Source organism: Silurus aristotelis, assembly GCF_946808225.1.
Source record: "Silurus aristotelis genome assembly, chromosome: 14".
Taxonomy (NCBI): Eukaryota; Metazoa; Chordata; class Actinopteri; order Siluriformes; family Siluridae; genus Silurus; species Silurus aristotelis.
Window position 1 is genome coordinate 23,366,515 of NC_139587.1, and position 17,676 is coordinate 23,384,190.

Below are 17,676 nucleotides of genomic sequence, written 5' to 3' on the forward strand. Positions count from 1 at the left end.
GAAAATTGTATGCTCCCACAACCAAAGACATCCAACACAATTGTGTGCCTCTAACTTTGAGGTAAAAGTTTGGAGACAAAAAACACAAAGCTGGGAAAGTCAAGTGTCCCAATACTTTCATCCATTCTTTAAATAAAAAGGATTTCATTTGATAAATTGTTTTTATTAATTCGGATGACTCACCGCAAGCTCATCTTTTGTAGGGAATCGGCTCAGGAGCTTCTGGTAGTCCTTATCACTTAATTGCCGTAGGAGGGTCAGTAAACAGGCCACAAACTCACCCTGCATACACACACACACACACACACACACACACACACACACACACACACACACACACACACACACACACACGTCTAAACATGGCTATAATCCAGAAATAAAGCCTGTGTTGATGAGATGAGTAACTGAAAATATATTTTCAGCATAATTTATTCAGAAAGACAATTGAATTTCCATATTAAATTTTGAATGTTATTAGTATAATGACTCACATGCCCAGACAAAGCCAAATCCCAATGCTTAGTCAAGCACAAAATTTTCTCTGCTGAATTGTATTCATCTATCGGAATGTGCTTAAGCTGCACCATGGGTTTCAGTGACCCTTTGAAATGCTTTTATGAACAAAAGTTCTCAGAAGGTTTGAAATATCTTACAGCAGTCACCTGATGTGGACATTCGGTTTTGAAAAATTGCAAGAGCTGAATGGCTCCTGTTTGGTTCCTGAGGTTGACATTCAGGTTAGATTGAAGTGTAGACATAGAGTCATGCAGCTATGGTAATAATTATGCAAAGAAATAAGCGCTGTGACCATGGCATATATTTTCACATCGAACTGTCCTGACAGGCACTAATGGGAGACGTTCATGTCAAAAAAATACATTAAAATGCTAAATATGCAAATTAAAAAAAAAGGTCTTAAGTACAGGGAAGGTTTTATCTAATTAGATACTGTGATAATTATGGCTGTTACAAGGATAGCAAAACACTGTGTGTGCGTGTGTGTGCGTGTGTGTGTGTGTGTGTGTGTGTGTGTGTGTGTGTGTGTGTGTGTGTGTGTGTGTGTGTGTGTCTTCCACTCACAGTCACGTCCTGATACTGCAAGCGCATGGAGGTTGCAGCTGGCTGGGGACGGTTAGTTACCTCCAGTATCGTCTTCAACAACACTCCAGACAGGCTGTCCATTATTACATTCACCTCCTCAGGTGCCACACACTCCTACACACACACACACACACACACACACACACACACACACACACACACACACACACACACACACACAAATATCATGTACATCTGGAAATTAAAACTTTAAATGAAAATCAAAAGTATCATCAAATACGATGCAAATATAAATATGGATAAGAAATTAATTAGTAATGAATTATATTGAATATAATCTAAATATATAAATATTAATTTAATATTTTTTTATAAATTATATCAAGAAATGTTTTATAGATCATTAATTATTGAGTATCATCATATTATCATTAATATTCCTATAAATTTTTATATTAATACAATATCTTTTTGAACACTAAAATTCATTATTAATTAATTATAGTAATGATCTTAATATATCAATATGAATTAGAAAAAATTTATGAATTAACTATATTAAAACATTTGTTATTCATAATTAATTATTGAATATAATAATAATAAAAAAATTATTTCATAGAACATTTGATTGAATAGAATTTATTTACATTTTAATAGAATATCTTTAAGAATGCTGATTACAGATCCCTATTACCATAAATATTTACAAATAATTAGAAAACGCAATATTTGCAGTATTGCGTATGTGTTCTACGTACTGTGTTTGGGTCTCTGTGGACGAGAGACAGCATGCTAGTGAGGATGTTTGCACACAGGACCAACTCCTTCTGCTCCTTCAGGTAGGTGAGGAGTAGATGGAGGACCACAGATAAGAGCACGCATCGTGATTCTGCAAAGACACACCCACACACACACACACACACACACACACACACACACACATACACACATACACACAAGCAAAAAAACAGACACTGTATCTGATGCGAAGTATTTAAACACAGCCCGGAAAGAACATTAAATCAGGGATATGGGACAAAGAACTTTGCAAGTGTGTGTGTGTGTATAGGTGTCTGTGTACCTGGGTTAGTGTAAAGAGGGCTCTCCACAGTCTTGGCCACGCACTGCAGCTTGACAGCCTGCAGGGGGCAGTCTGTGTGTGTCTGAGTGGGCAGGCTGCTCAGTGTGTCGCGTGCCAGATTCGCCACCTCACGGACACCAAAGACCTTCAGCAGCTCACAGCACACGGTGGGGAAGGACCTCAGAAACACAGCCTACACACACACACACACACACACACACACACACAGACCAAATCCACAGGTCAAGTGCATGTGTATTATACCAGAATATGATGTGTGTCTATGTACACCAGTGTCGGACAGTAACAAAGTATTTCCATTTGGAGAGATTTTTACTTTAATTTTAAAATCAAATATCTTACTTTTACTCAGCTACATTTTGGGAGATCTGTTGTTCCTTTTTCATTTATGAGCGGATAAAAAATGTACTGTCACACACGAAGCAATCCACCAATCAGGATCAAGCACGTGCTCTGTTTTTAACTTGATTTGATCGCTGCTTGGTTGAATCTACTCATCACTAACATACAGATTAGCATCAGTTTAACATCAAGCTTAACATTTTGATATGAATAAATGATGAAAGAAACTTTTGACTTGAACTTCGATATTTGTGTGTTTTTTAAGTAGTTGGAAAGAAGGTTTTGAGCTCATGATCATTTTAACGGATCTCAATGTTTGACTAATTAATATAATTCTATTAATAGATGATGTGCTGAGAGTAACATTAGAGTCTTTTCACATAATCTGAATTGATTGAAGTAAAGACTCTTGTGACAAAATGTGATAATAGGAACATTATAGTCATAATAAATGATAGTACTTTGGATACTAAAGGCTTTTTCTCAAGTGAAAGTTTAAAGGGAGCATTTCTACTGGAGCAATATTTAACCGAGTGGAGCTCTACTTTAACTTAAGTACATTGCTGGTCCACACTGGAATCACATATACTTTACAGCACAGGGAAATTCTTTCTTGTCATATCCCAGTGATGTTAGGAACTCAGCAATTCCGGACCTCGGGAACTCCAGAGTTCAGGGTGTGATGTCAAATGAACATGGCGTCTCACAAGAGGAACAGCAAAGCAAAGTAGATCTAGCTTTAGATATCTGACACCTTGACATCCAGAGCAGGGGGGGATAAGTGTGACACACAAAGCAAGCGTGCTGAAACTCTGCTCAGCAGGAAACTTCAAACAACAGCCGTAAACACATGCACGCGTCCTCACACACACACACACACACACACACACACACACACACACACACACACACACACACACAAAAAAGCCTAAAGTCAATGTGTAAACAGTGTGTGAGGCGGCAGGGTTGGCACCAATCCTGTCGTCTCCATGTGCTGCTGATCCGTTCTGCGTTCCCAACGACACTTCACTCGCTCAGGCGTGTTAATGGAAATCTGCTTTCCTGCTGCACTGCTATGACAGCCACAAATGTATGTGTGTGTGTGTGTATGTGTGTGTGTGTGTTTCTGTATGATGATACAGACCCCATTCTGCTGCGATTAACATACACAGTCTGTGTGAAAGGAATTGTTTCTTATGGCATGCAAAGCTGCTATATCTCAACACTCACACACACACACACACACACACACACACACACACACACACACACACACACACACACACACACACACACACACACACACATACCCATAGTGATAGTGATAGTACACAGTTAGGATGCTGCAAGTGTAAAAGTGCAAACAAGCTCTTTGTATACAAAGTGTAATGTGAAGTATAGGTTACCTGAGAGTGTGTGTGTGTGTGTGTGTGTGTGTGTGTGTGTGTGTGTGTGTGTGTGTGTGTGTGTGTGTGTGTGTGTGGGTGTGTGGGTGTGTGTGTAACCTCATGACCCTGTGCTCTGTGTCCATGTAGTGCAGGTCTGCCTCAAGATAATTAGCACATGTAATTAGACTGAGATCACTGTGGGGTGTGTGTGTGTGTGTGTGTGTGTGTGTGTGTGTGTGTGTGTGTGTGTGTGTGTGTGTGTGTGTGTGTGTGTAACAGGGCTCATGATGGCAGTGTATAGTGTATGCACCTGATACTTTTAAAATGTTTGTGTGTGTGTGTGTGTGTGTGTGTGTGTGTGTGTGTGTGTGTGTGTGTGTGTGTGTGTGTGTGTGTGTGTGTGTGAGAGAGAGAGTTTTTATTTACCTGTGTGTGTGTGACAGGGCTGATTCCTTTGCTCTCGTGAGAAAGGAACAGATGGACAGATTTGAAGAGTTCGTGAATAGAGCAGCGGAACTCGTCTTCGCCCTGTGCCGCCATGGCTGCGGCGTAGAGTCTGCGAGACTGCACGATGTATTTAAACAGGTACTCCGCAGCCTACGTACACAAATATCGTTTATAGAAATATAATTACTGCGAAAAAATTATTTTGCAGCCACAGAATGCTAATCTGGTGGCTATAATCTTTCTTTATTTCCTGATGCTAAAGCTGATGAGAAGGTTATAAGTAAAAAAATTACAGAACAGCCAAAATGTCACTCTGGGACCCCTGAGCAAGATCCAGAACTCACAAGTTTACTTCAATTATACATTTCAATAAATTCATTGTCTAATGTAAATATAAATATTTTACTAACTGAGCCCAAAAGTGCAACTTGGAGCGTTTGTGTGTTTTTTTTTTTTTTTTTAATGCAGCTTCGCTATACAGTACCGCACAGATTCACATGCTAGCTGAAGGGTTCAGGAGCTGAGCGGAAAACAGGATACCCAGCAGGAGGTGAGAAGTGAATGTGTGTGCGTTAACACGTGAAATTGTGTACATGTATGAACATGAAGGTGTAAAATAAAGACACAGCGTGAGCAAATACGTATGTCGTAAGTGTGTATGTGCCAATAGAGAGTTTAAGTCAAAGCCTTTTATATAATGAACTTTTTTGGGGTTTTTTTATTCTGATTATACAAAATGCACATAAACAAGTGGTCACAAATATTTCTTAGAATTCTTACAAGTACACTATACGGACAAAAGTATTGGGACACCTGATTTTTGTGGTTCTTCTCCAAAAAGTTTGAGGCACACATTTGTATAGGACGTCTTCAGAAGTGGTAACATTAAATGTTCCATTCACCCAAACCTGTTCCAGCATACCCTTGTGCACAAAGCCAGCTCTATGGAGATATGCTTTACATGGGTTGAAGTGGAAGATCTGCTATAAAGCTTTGACCTCAACTCTATTGAACACGTTTGGGAGGAATTGGAACGCTAACTGCACCCCAGGCCTTAGTCACATCACTGACATCAGTACCTGACTTTACTAACACACTTGTATCTAAAGGAACACAAATCTCTACATGTACACTCCAAAACATCTTCCCAGATGAGTGGAATCTGGAACGTGAAATGGGATGTTCAAAAAGGCTTTATTTCAGGTGTCCACAAACTTTTGTTCAATTCATGTATTTCCTGAAAGTTAACCAAAACATGTGACTTCTTTTAAATGACAGTGAAAAAAAAATGTTACAAATGACTTATTTTTCTGTTTTTCTTCTTTTATTTAGAATGCACTTTCTCTAAAAAAATAAATGTAAATAAAATTTTAGCAATGTTTTTTAGTTTAGATTGTGATCTTTCAGGAAAACAATAAAGAAACCTGAAACCTTCAAAAACAGAACTTCAAAATATAAATATTGAAATCTGATAACATTAGTTGCTGTGGTAACATCTTATAGTTTGTTGAACGGAACTGTTAAATAAATCATAATACGAGAATATCATAAACTAAAATACTAAAATCCCAAAGGTAAGTGAAATGTATCAGCTAACTAGCCGGCTAGCTCGCTACACTAGAATGACGCAGATGCGTTTACAAAATTGCTGATTCGAAGATCCTGGCGTTTTTTTTAAACAAGAGTACAGAAATTCACATATTGTTTTTATTTCCCAATCACGAAAAAAATGAAATAATTAAAATGATCTAGACAGATCGTTCTACAATTGTGTAAAATGAACTAAATAAAAGTGCGAAGATGTTTTGAGTTTTACCTTTAGGACCTGCTGTATCTGCTCATGGTGCTCAGCGTCGATGATCCGGTCCACATGCCACTTCAAAACTCGGATCAGGTCTCTGCAAAGATAAAGACATTTAATACACTGTGTATTTCTATAGAATTTTTTTTTATGTATACCGTATTGAACCGTTTTACATCTGAGCCACATGCATCATGTATCTGCATTTTATCCTGGTAAAGAGATCAACACACAGTTAAAAGTTGGCCAGATTGAAATCTGATTGAAATTTTAAATACTGTATTGAGCATAACACATGCACAACTATAATATTCTTGACAACCAACATGTTCTACCTAAAATAGGAATTGTACCATTTTTTATTATTATTACTGTTATAATAACCTCCACTTTTCTGGGAAGATGTTCATCTAGATTTCGGGGTGTGCTGGAGATTTGTGCTCATTCAGCTACAAGGGTGTTAGTAAAGTCAGGAAAACCGTATCTTCATGGAGCTGGTTTTGTGCACAGTGTCACTGTCATGCTGGAACAGGTTTGGTTTTCCTAGTTCAAGTAAAGGAAAATGTAATGCTACTGCATCCAATGATATATATCTTTATATATGTTATATTTTATATAGTTTTATACTTTAGGTCCCCTGGTGGTCTAGTGGTTAGGATGTGGCGCTCTCACCGCTGCGGCCCGGGTTCGATCCCCGGTCAGGGAACCGACCCCAGCCATTAGGGTTGCACAAGCCTTAGTGCCAGTCCCAAGCCCGGATAAATGGGAAGGGTTGCGTTAGGAAGGGGACATCCAGCGTAAAAACATGTGCCAAATTAAACATGCGGATGGTCCGCTGTGGCGACCCCTAACGGGAGAAGCTGAAAGAAAGTTTATATAGTTTTATACTTTATTTATCTGCCTTCTTTTCTTGTTTTTTTTTTTTTCTCCCCATCCTATTCCCTCATGCCGGATCGTCGTAAAAAGCATTTCACTGCATGTCGTACCGTGTATGTATGTGTATGTGACAAATAAAATTGTATTTAATTTGATTTGATTTGATTTGAAAATCAAACCCACTGGATCGGCTACAAGCATCTAATGTAGCACAAGAAGATTGTAAAATATTAGAGCACAGTTTGACTGCATTTGTGTCGTCATAGAAAATATGTTAGAAATATTCCAATTTACACAGCATTTTTGCTGAATTACGAACAAATCACACAGGATTTATACCGAAGCATTAAACCTAATGCCCCTATTGATTAAATAGTGGCAGCAGAAGTGATGCATATTTTCTTTCCGCCTCATAAATTCTGGGGTGAAGCTCACAAGTAGGCCGCAAACAAAAACTGCTCTGTGGCATCAATTCACCCTGAAATGCTCCCTCTGCCAAACTCTTTGAACTGTTTGATGATACAAACGTTTCTCTGGAGAATTATCCACTTCAGCCTTTGTCTGCAAACGTGAGCGCAATTTTCAAAGGAGGTGAGCTAAAAATATAACAGTGTAATCTGTGTTTGTCTTTGGGAATCTGTACATTTATCGGAAGAGAAAAATCGGGATCTGGGTGAAAAAATGGTGGAATGAGACCCAGAAGAGCCGTTTTTCATCTGACACAGAGAAATGCTAGCTTTATCTAAATAATGGAGGGATTTGTAATATTTGAAGCCTGGGGTAGCACCATTTTTATCCCATATGATTAAATAGGAATTTAAAATAGGCTGAAATTGAACACAAAGCACCAGATCACTTATGGAGAAAGTGTGTCACTGTGCAAGTTTTTTACTGTTTCAGCTAGAAGTATGAAAATCTCTCACCTAGAGATTTTACAGTTTGAGAAAGTCTGACAGTAAAGTGTTTTTTTAGTACACATACATGAAAAAAGCTACTAAAGTACAGTAATAAATTACATTTACTTCCTTCTTGTCCACCACTGATTAGCATCCTGCTGAATGCGAGGTGTTTCACATCAATTAAAAACATGGCTGCAGCTTGAATTATTATTCATACACATATTTGTGCCAAAATATTTCAGTACAGGGCTTTCGGTTTGCTACACATGTTACCGGAATGCAATCCTTTTTACATGCGAAACATATTCTGAGTCTGAGTCAGAGTTCTGAGATCCCTCATGAACGTGTTAAGTGGTGTACTGCAAGTTTGTTTAGTCTCCGCCTCGCACTTTGAGTGCATTTTTTTATTATTGTTTTTAAATCTGAAACCATACACAGCAATGCCAGTGCTATAAAAAAATGAAAAAAGTAACTATGGTTAGTGCATTGCCACTGTGACCACTCACTCCATGCTGGAAATAAGATTCTTTAACGTTTATGTTCAGCTTTAATAATTTCTTGTAAAAAAAAGGAGAAAATCTTGACAATTCTGCATATCGAGGGAGTGAATGAATAAAGAATGGAACAAATGAAGACATTTGTTAAAGTATGCAAAATACAGTTAAGTGGATCAAATCCTTTTTTAAATTAAATATTAAATGTAAAACATACACACGCATCTGTATTACCCAAATGGGGTCTAACAAATGTAAACAATTTCATTGAATTGTTCTATTTATTGAATCTTAAATTAATACATTTTATCTGTGCCAATTTAATTGATTACTCAATTGAATCAATATAATAAAAGAGTGTATTGAATCAATTTAATTTATTCTATTTTATTTTTTATAAAATGTTTTTTTGTGCATTATTTACCCAAACAGGAATTTTAATTAACACAGTTTCAAAAATGTAAACTATTCAAAGGTTGATGATTACAAAAGGAAGGAAGGAAGGAAGGAAGGAAGGAAGGAAGGAAGGAAGGAAGGAAGGAAGGAAGGAAGGAAGGAAAGAAGGAAGGAAGGAGGGAAGGAAGATAAATAGATAAAAAAGAAGGAAAGATAGATAGATAGAAACGAAGGAAAGAAGATAGTAAGCAAGGAATGAAGGAAGAAAGAAAGCAGAAACACTAAGGGAAAAAAACTAAAAGATGAGAGGAGTATGAAAAAAGAAAAGCATCCAATTTGCAATGAGAAAGAGGGAAACAGAAAACGAGCTAAAGGTATGAGAAGAGAATGAGAGGGATCGATATGGAGAGATTGAAAAGGAGTAGGAGAAAGAGAGTGAGAGAGACAGAGACACATGGAAAGGAGAGGAGAATGAAACACAAAAACAGGGGGAGACAGGGAGGAACAAAGAAAAGAGTTAGTATTGAGAAGAGAGATAGAGAGAAGAAAGCAGGAATGAACTAAAAGGAGAAAGCAAACGTAAAAAAAAGAGAAGGGAAACAAAGAGAGAGAGAGAGAGAGAGAGAGAGAGAGAGAAAGAGAGAGAGAGAGAGAGAGAGAGAGAGAGAGAGAGAGAGAGAGAGAGAGAGAGAGAGAGAGAGAGTTGGAAGACTGGTGAGAGGTAGCAGTATATGAAGGAGTAAATCACACCTCTGCCACACACACAAACGCACACACACATCATTGTTATCACACATCATGGTTACACATACACACGTGAGAACATGATGCGTTACTGTGTTACTAAGTCTCATCCTACACACCACCAACACACACCCCCACACACAACAAACTTCCCTGTTGAAACACACACACACACACACACACACACACACACACACACACACATAAAGCTTGGGCAGGAAAAGTGAATATGTGGAAACGGGGACTGATTTAAAGAATAAAAATCATATTTATTTGAAAATGAAACTGAAATGATATTCAATGCAAGTTATTTCAGAAAGAAATGAGTAAGTTATAAAGATCAGGTCATAGTTTATTACAGGTAATCCTCTACTTACGATGGAGATACGTTACGACGACCACCTCGTAAGTCAAAAATATTAAAGATGGTGCTATGACTGTGACAGTGACAGCCTGTGACAGCCTGATTTATCATTTTCATTTTCTGCTCTAAACTGATGGCTTTCCTCTTCTTTTTTTCACTACCAGCAGGAGACACACTTGGCGCTTGGAAGACATGCTTTCATCACTAAAATTGCTGTTTGAAACAGAAAGAAAAATACACACTGAGACAACTTTACTGTCGACCGCTAGCGAGAGTGGGGAATCTCACAGGGTGAGAGACACACTCATCCCAGCTGCGCGTCCCACGTATCCTACATTGTATGCTGCTGCCTGTGCTTGTTGCGTGGAATTTTAAATATTTTTACAATTTTGTCATATCGCTTATAAGATCAAAAAATCTTAAGTCGAACCATCGAGTTAAGATGAAAGGATAAGATGATTAAGGGAAAAAAAAAAATATATATATATATTGTTTTACTGGATTACACAAACTACAACTTTTTGAAACTGATGCATTTTCACACACCAGCAAAGCAATATTCAGTTATTCCTTTTATCATTTATTACATACAGGGTGGGCTGCGGAAAAGTAGGCCCCCTCCAACACCGGTGCCACAGAGGCGGGCTACTTTTCCATGGCCCACCCTATATATCTATCTATTTCTAATTACACAATATCGACAAAAGTATTGGGACATCTGACTTTTACAGCCATTTGTGTTTTATTTTAAAACTGTTACCACAAAGTTCGAGGCACACAAATATATATTGGGCGAAGTAGCATTCATTTTTCCCCTCCCTTAAACTAAGAGATCCAGCAGGAATACCCGATTGTGTATGAAGCCAGCTTCATGAAGATCTGGTTTACATGGTTTGGAGTGAAAGATCTCCTGCTATAAAGCTCTGACCTCAACACCACCTACCTGACTTTATTAACACCCTTGTGGCTGAATGAGCTCAAATCTTCACAAGCATTCTCCAAAATCTAGTGGACATCCACATCTTCTTAGAAAAGCGGAGGTTAATACAACAGCAAAGAGGGAGTAAATGTGGAATGAGATGTTCAAAAGGCATAAAGGAATCTGCTTTTCAGGTGTCGATAAATGCTTGTTCATATACTGTAGTGTAAAAAGCTGGGCTCTAAATAGAGTCCTAAGATCTTGTACCGCCTTGCAATACTTCCTACAGGGTGTTTGCAGAAAAACAGCTTAAATGTACAAAGTTATTACATTTACAGAGCTGCCCTGCTGCAAAAGGACACAATATAAGAGATACATATAAATCTACAGTAGAACACACTGTAAAATCCCTAAATAAACCCCAGAATATAGTAAACCTAATATAATTAAAACATCTCAGATCAATAAAGTCATCTAAACACATGCTTTTGTTTCTAGTATGTGTCTGTGTTCTCACCTGTATGACAAAGCACCTGCAAAATGATTCTCAATGTAGTTGTCCATGACGGGTTTAAAGTGCTGGAATTTGCTGTCCTGCAGCAAATTGATGACATGCACCTGCCGAAGAAAATCAACACCATTGCACATTGATATAAAATTTTTATTCTATTTAAAGCAATGACAATAAAATTTTCTGACTAAAAATGACTAAAAATTCGAAAGCCTCCATTTTCACTGTCCACAATTCAACGCAAACGTGTTCACTTTGGAGAGCTGACAAAAGGACAAAACGGAAAAAAAAACACGTTTTCAAAAGAAAATAAAGTATTAGTGTGGACATGCCCTTCATTTGCTTGCTTGGTGTTCAGTGTTGGTAAGGCCAGACCTTTTCTGTGTTAAGTAAATTATACAATAGTGCTAACCTGCTGATTTTATGACCTTTTGCCATTTTGCTATGTTTGTGTTGTTTACACTTTTGTGAAGAGAAATTTTGCCTTGTCTATTTTCATACCGAATCATTTCTTAGGTTTTTACAGACTGAACTTTGTGCATTAGCTTTTCATTTATTCCATGCAATTCTCCTGTGCATTTTTTATTTTTTATTTTTCACTAAACTGTTTAAACTTTCCCATCTCAATTGTTAAACGCCATCCACCACATCCCTGAAATGTATTTACAATTTTGTGAATTGGACTTTTGCATACATTTGTTTAGCTATATAATCATTTTGTAATTTTCAAAGCCAAAGATTTGTTCGATTTGTTGAGGCCATGTGTATAATAAAATGTAATGAAATAACAGAATGTTTATTGAAACAGCAGTAGAGATAAAATTAATGGACTTTAGCAAATGTAAATACATATACATATATACAAATATCCCCTTTACTCTATAAATGAAAACTTGTGTGGTTAATGATTTGCCTCAATCATTCTGATATTATTAATACAGCATACAGCCACAATACACTATTACACAAAGACACTACAGTATATATATATATATATATATATATATATATATATATATATATATATATATATATATATATATATATATATATATATATATATATATATATATTAACCTCTGTAAAATGCTAATTATAGGATTATAGCATTGGACTAGTTTTACTAAACATTTAGAGGGTTTTATCTCACAGATCTGGCAACCTGATACAGTGTACCTTCACTTAGCTTTCTGAGATCTATAAGAGATTTATATCCAGTCCAAATAAAAGAGCTGAGAAGAGCTAAGGGTTTTTTCTTCAAATATGAAAGCCAGCATTAACCAGGCAAAGATGCTGAGAATGAATCTGAGCTGAGACTCTTCCGGGGATTGCGTTAATATTAATTACACTATGTGGCATTAATTAGACTATTAGCCTACATTTAGTCTCGGCCTCTGATGCTCCGCCTGCAGCTCTCTAAAACAGCGTACAGCGTTTCCTCAGACCACGAAGTGAGCTTAAATAGCTTTCAAATCTCAAGCAGTTAAACAACGCAACCCCTGCCATGATTCTACGCAATCAAAGATATTTTGTTGCCATTTATATTCGCCAGGTAACCATGGCAACACAGCGGGGTGAGACGAACAGAAAAAAATTGGTCATTAAAATTATCTGAATAGCAAAACAGTCCACTGAAAGCCGGAGATCTAAGACGGTGTAGCTGAAAACACGTGTCTTACCAGGCAGTCAAACACTTTCAGTCCGTATCTCTGTGGGCTGTCGTCTAATACAGCAAACAAAGTGTCCAAAGTGTCCTGCAAAAACTGAGACAGAAACAAAAATAAACAGAAGGGGTTTATTAATTAGGCAAAAAGAAAAATTAAGGAAGAAATAAAAAATTGTAAATACTTATTTTAGGGGTTTATTTTATTTTTGGTTCATGTTTTGATTTGGTTAACATTTAATTTGGAGCAAAATAAGAGCAAACGGAAAAGAAAGAAATAGAACATTGTAACAAAAAGTATTTTTTTTGTCACATATAATGTACAGTGAAATACTGTACTTCACATTGCTTGTGTAAAGTTGGGGGCAAAGTACAGAGGTTTAGGGCCTTGCCCAAGGGCCCAACAGTGGCAGCTTTTCAATCAGTAACCCAGAGCCTTTAACCATTGAGCTACCACTGCCCACTATAGCATGTCTATTAATGCTAAATTCTCAGGGGCCTAGAACTGTCTAGAACTTTTCAAATCTGATCTTAAAAATGCTCTGAGTTTTACTAATTCCAGACGTCCCCTCTAATAATAATAAAAAGGAAATTGTCAAGCAACTCACCACAACATAAAGAAAAGGTTAACAACATTTCAATGACTTTTAATGATAATTTAATAATTTTTTTTTTGTTTTTAGTTCAATTATAAAGAATTTACCTTAACAATTTCTGTGCCATCCATGTCCTTCAGTTTGGACAAGCCGTCCATGATCCGGTCCGGATGGGTTCTCCATTTCAGCAAATCCAACATGTCACCTGCAGATCGAGTCAAACAAATCACCCGGCTTTTATTTTACATTTACATTTACATGCAAGCTGAATCTTAAATCTTGAGTATGTATTATGCATTTTGTCATATACATATACAGTTGTACGAAAGACGATGTTCCTCCAGGACCAAGGTGCTACGTGAGCAAACCTACACACAAGACCACTTAAAACAATATGTGAAAATAACACAACACAGTCCAATAAGAACAACTGAACAGTGACCTAAAGTGTAAGACTGAGAATGAGAGCAACAGCTGAAATATAAATCATGCATGAATGAGATAAAAACATGAATCAAATGTTCCACAGAGCAACCGATGGTTTACACACAGCTGATAAATCACTAATCCCTGCAGAGCTGTAGCCCTCCAGGACTGAAATCTGCCACACCACATTTATGGATCTCTTATTAAACCATGACACATGATCGAAAATAAAAAATCTTCCACAGTGTTTCTGATTGATCAGAAAGCGTTGATCAATTTACTATCATAACATTTATTCTGACTATTATTGGATAAAAGGCGATTCACAGGTTTGTAATAAAGCCTTAGTTCAAATATGTATGTCATTTATAATGTGAGGTGTTTATTAAACATTTATTGAAGAAGTCTTCAGTGTCAGAGCTTTGTATCAGGAAACATGTTCCTTAAATTTTTTTCCGGCATAGGAAATTCTTCAGGCTGGATTAGCTGCCTTATTAACTTCAAGAGAGGTTGATGAGAGAACAATGGTTTATAGCTGTAATAATGTAACTACACGATATGGGCAAAAGATTTGTGAACACCTGACCATAAGATTATGTGCTTTTTGAACATCACATTCCACAGCTAGTGCCCATTTGCTGTTATAGTAGCAAATGGCTAAAATATATACATAATGTGTATATTAAATTAAATGTAACTGTAAACTGATAAAAGAAAAAAGCATAATATTTTGCTACATTGCAATCTACAGCATTGACCAATTTTCCATAAAAAAAGGGGGAAAAACCCTCCAATATCTTCAGGAAGAGGAAATTAGGCATGTCAGCCTACACCGCACCACTCTGACTGATTGTTTTCTCATAACAGCACATCTCCTTATCTGATATTGTTTACACACACTACCTTGTACAGTTTCTTTCAGTGGGAAGTGTTTACGTGCGGATCGGAGCCCAGCTGCTGAATTTATTAGATTGAGCTCCAAGGTCAACAGATGCAGGTGTGCGATCAGTATGCAGCCACCCCCCCATCACACACACACTCTTTCATGTGTACCACTCACACAGAGAGCCGATCCATAAATAACACAAAGGTCAGAAATTAAAGGTCACAGGAGGTTTGCTATTATGAAGTCTAATTATTGCTCAAAGATTGGAGTGGTAAGTGCAATTAAGCTTATCAGCGGTGACTTAATGACTCATAAACCTGATGAACAGCAAATTCAGGCACTTCTTTTTATACCTTTCTAAGACCAGAGTACACTGTGTGATTTATGCAAGCATTTATTTAAAAAATTATCGGTTCTCATTTTGATAACACTGCTCATACCATTGCTAGTTCAAAGAAATCTAAGCAGATGGAGGATTGTGATCGGTACCGTTCTGCGTGAGTTTGGTGGAGCAGAGTGTTGAGAGGATCCAGAAGGACTCTTTGCTGTTTTTCATGGTCTGGTTGGTGCCAGGCTGTAGACTGGCTTTCGAGTAGGGAAGCTTGAGGTAGCGAGACAAGTCCTGCAGGTTTGCAGTCTCTTCACACTAACAGAAAGAACAATGAGCATTAAAAAGATACTTCAAAGATTTACAATATATGCAACTATAAGCTATATAAAAGAAAACTTGTTTAATAAGAAATCTAAAAGCAGTTGTTAAATTCAGTGTCATTTTTGTGATTTTTTTAATGTTTTTCTGAACATTGGAGTAAAAAACAAACCTAATTGCCTATAAAGTTTTCCACCATCATCAACCTGACCAAAAGGTGACCAAAAGAAGAGGCTTCTGTTTCGCCTCACTGCTATAAAGCCCAGATCAGTGGAGCGCTACATTAATGGATGACCTTCAAGTTTCTCTATCTCTATACATAATCTCTAGAGCTTAGCCAGACTGACCAGAGACTGACTGAGTCTTGGTCACCTCTTTTGGTCACTAAGGTCATTGCCCCCAGATTGCTCAGCTTTAGAATGAGTCCTGGTTATTCCATACCTCTTCCATTTTAAGACTTATAGAGTCATGCATAATGCAGCAGAGCCTGTGTTGTAATCTTCCCTAAAACTTTGCCTTAACACAGTCCTGTCTCTGAGCTCTGCAACCAGTTTCCTCCGATCACATGGCTTGGTTTTGGCCTGATATGCATTTTCCGCTGATGTTTAGGTATTTGCAGTTCCAAATCATGTAAATTCAAGTACATTTTCCAAGGGTGGATTCCAATCAAAGAGTAAAAAAGATCTCAAAGGTTTTTTCAGAGAAACAGGATGCAGCTGAGCTGAATTTGAAGTGTCATAGAAAAGGAATTAAAAGCTTATGTCCAAGTTATTAATAGTTTTTTTTCTTCTTCAATAAATGTACAAAGTTCTAATAAATCACAAAGGCTATAATATAAGAAAATGTGGAAAAAATGGTGAATAAAGGCCCAATAACATTATGGTTTTATAAAGATTCTGGGCATCATTCATAAATATCCTTGTCTTTAAAGAAAAAGTCCTTCACATACACACACTACACAAAATTCATTATTTACATCTTAACAACTGCCCCTAGATCTTTACGAGAAACCATACACAAGGTTTCTCATGTTTTTCCCAAAACAAGGAAAACATGTTTAAATTATTTTCTGTAGAAACCACATGTATTCTGCAGAAATTATAGTCAGAAAAACACTGGAGTAATTCTTTACACATCCACGTCATACCTTGTGGACAATGAGCTCATGAGTCCCATCAGGCAATGTTCTTCCGTCCTCCTGCATGAGCGGCACAAATGAGAACCCAAACAGCTTTTTCTCTCCCTTCTCCTTCGCTGAAAGATCAGAAAGCAAGCATGTTAGTGTCACATTTTTATCTTAACAGTAATTACAGTAATCACACAAAGGTTTCTAGTGTAACAGAACATGTAGCAGGAGCGTATATACTAAATAAGCTCTAAGTAGGAATCATTGCAATTACTATTGCAATAAAATCCTGAATTCATTGTTATAAAAAAAATAACTCGTCAGCAGTCAGTGCTGTAATGTCCCTTTCCTTCTGGATTAATAAAGTATGCTTTCACTGTCTCTCTATCCATCTGTTTATCTATCTACCTAAATAATTTATACATTCTTAAACCTTTAATCTATGCCTGTATAATTAGTATAATCACATAAATGGAAATTGTAGGTCAGTGGTTAAGACTTTGGACTTCTAATCAGAAGGTCATGAGTTCAAATCCTACCACTAATCTGCCACTGCAGGGCCCTTGAGCAAGGCCCTTAACTGCTCAGATGTATAAAATAGTATTCTGGATAAGGGCATCTGCCATAAAGTTTCTTAATGTAGAGAATCTTTTAATTTTTCTGTCAATTTTTATTAATCCGTTTTTTTTCTCTTCTCATTCTTGTTTACCTCATGTATCCACTGACTTGTTTTTTTGGTCAAAGTCGTGAAATGCGAGCTCTTACTGGAGCAGTGTCTGAACTCGAAGCGCAGGTGAGCGAGTCTGAACAGCTCTGGAGGAACACACAGCTTGATCTGCTCTGACCAGCGAGGACTGTTACTGTGGTACAGAACATACGAGTGGAACACATCCATCCCGGGCTCACCTGAACCTGAGAACACCAGTCCCTGAAACAGAAAAAGCGCAAACAAATAGTACTAACTTCCCAATATTGTTTT

The 17,676-nt window shown here is 37.2% G+C and overlaps 1 protein-coding gene across 5 annotated transcripts in view; it reads right to left on the reverse strand.

Annotated features, from left to right (window-relative positions):
- Window positions 1-17,676, reverse strand: part of dock4a (dedicator of cytokinesis 4a) — a 97,756-nt gene that overhangs the window by 28,731 nt on the left and 51,349 nt on the right. For all 5 annotated transcript variants that reach the window (XM_083560807.1, XM_083560806.1, XM_083560810.1 and 2 more), the window contains 12 exons: window positions 17,463-17,625; window positions 16,719-16,825; window positions 15,412-15,568; window positions 13,718-13,815; window positions 13,031-13,114; window positions 11,358-11,458; window positions 6,164-6,245; window positions 4,327-4,497; window positions 2,150-2,342; window positions 1,827-1,957; window positions 1,084-1,218; window positions 184-282 (listed from right to left, as the gene is read on the reverse strand). In XM_083560807.1, the coding sequence (XP_083416933.1) occupies window positions 184-282; window positions 1,084-1,218; window positions 1,827-1,957; window positions 2,150-2,342; window positions 4,327-4,497; window positions 6,164-6,245; window positions 11,358-11,458; window positions 13,031-13,114; window positions 13,718-13,815; window positions 15,412-15,568; window positions 16,719-16,825; window positions 17,463-17,625 (1,521 nt within the window). The remainder of the gene's footprint in view (window positions 1-183; window positions 283-1,083; window positions 1,219-1,826; window positions 1,958-2,149; window positions 2,343-4,326; window positions 4,498-6,163; window positions 6,246-11,357; window positions 11,459-13,030; window positions 13,115-13,717; window positions 13,816-15,411; window positions 15,569-16,718; window positions 16,826-17,462; window positions 17,626-17,676) is intronic.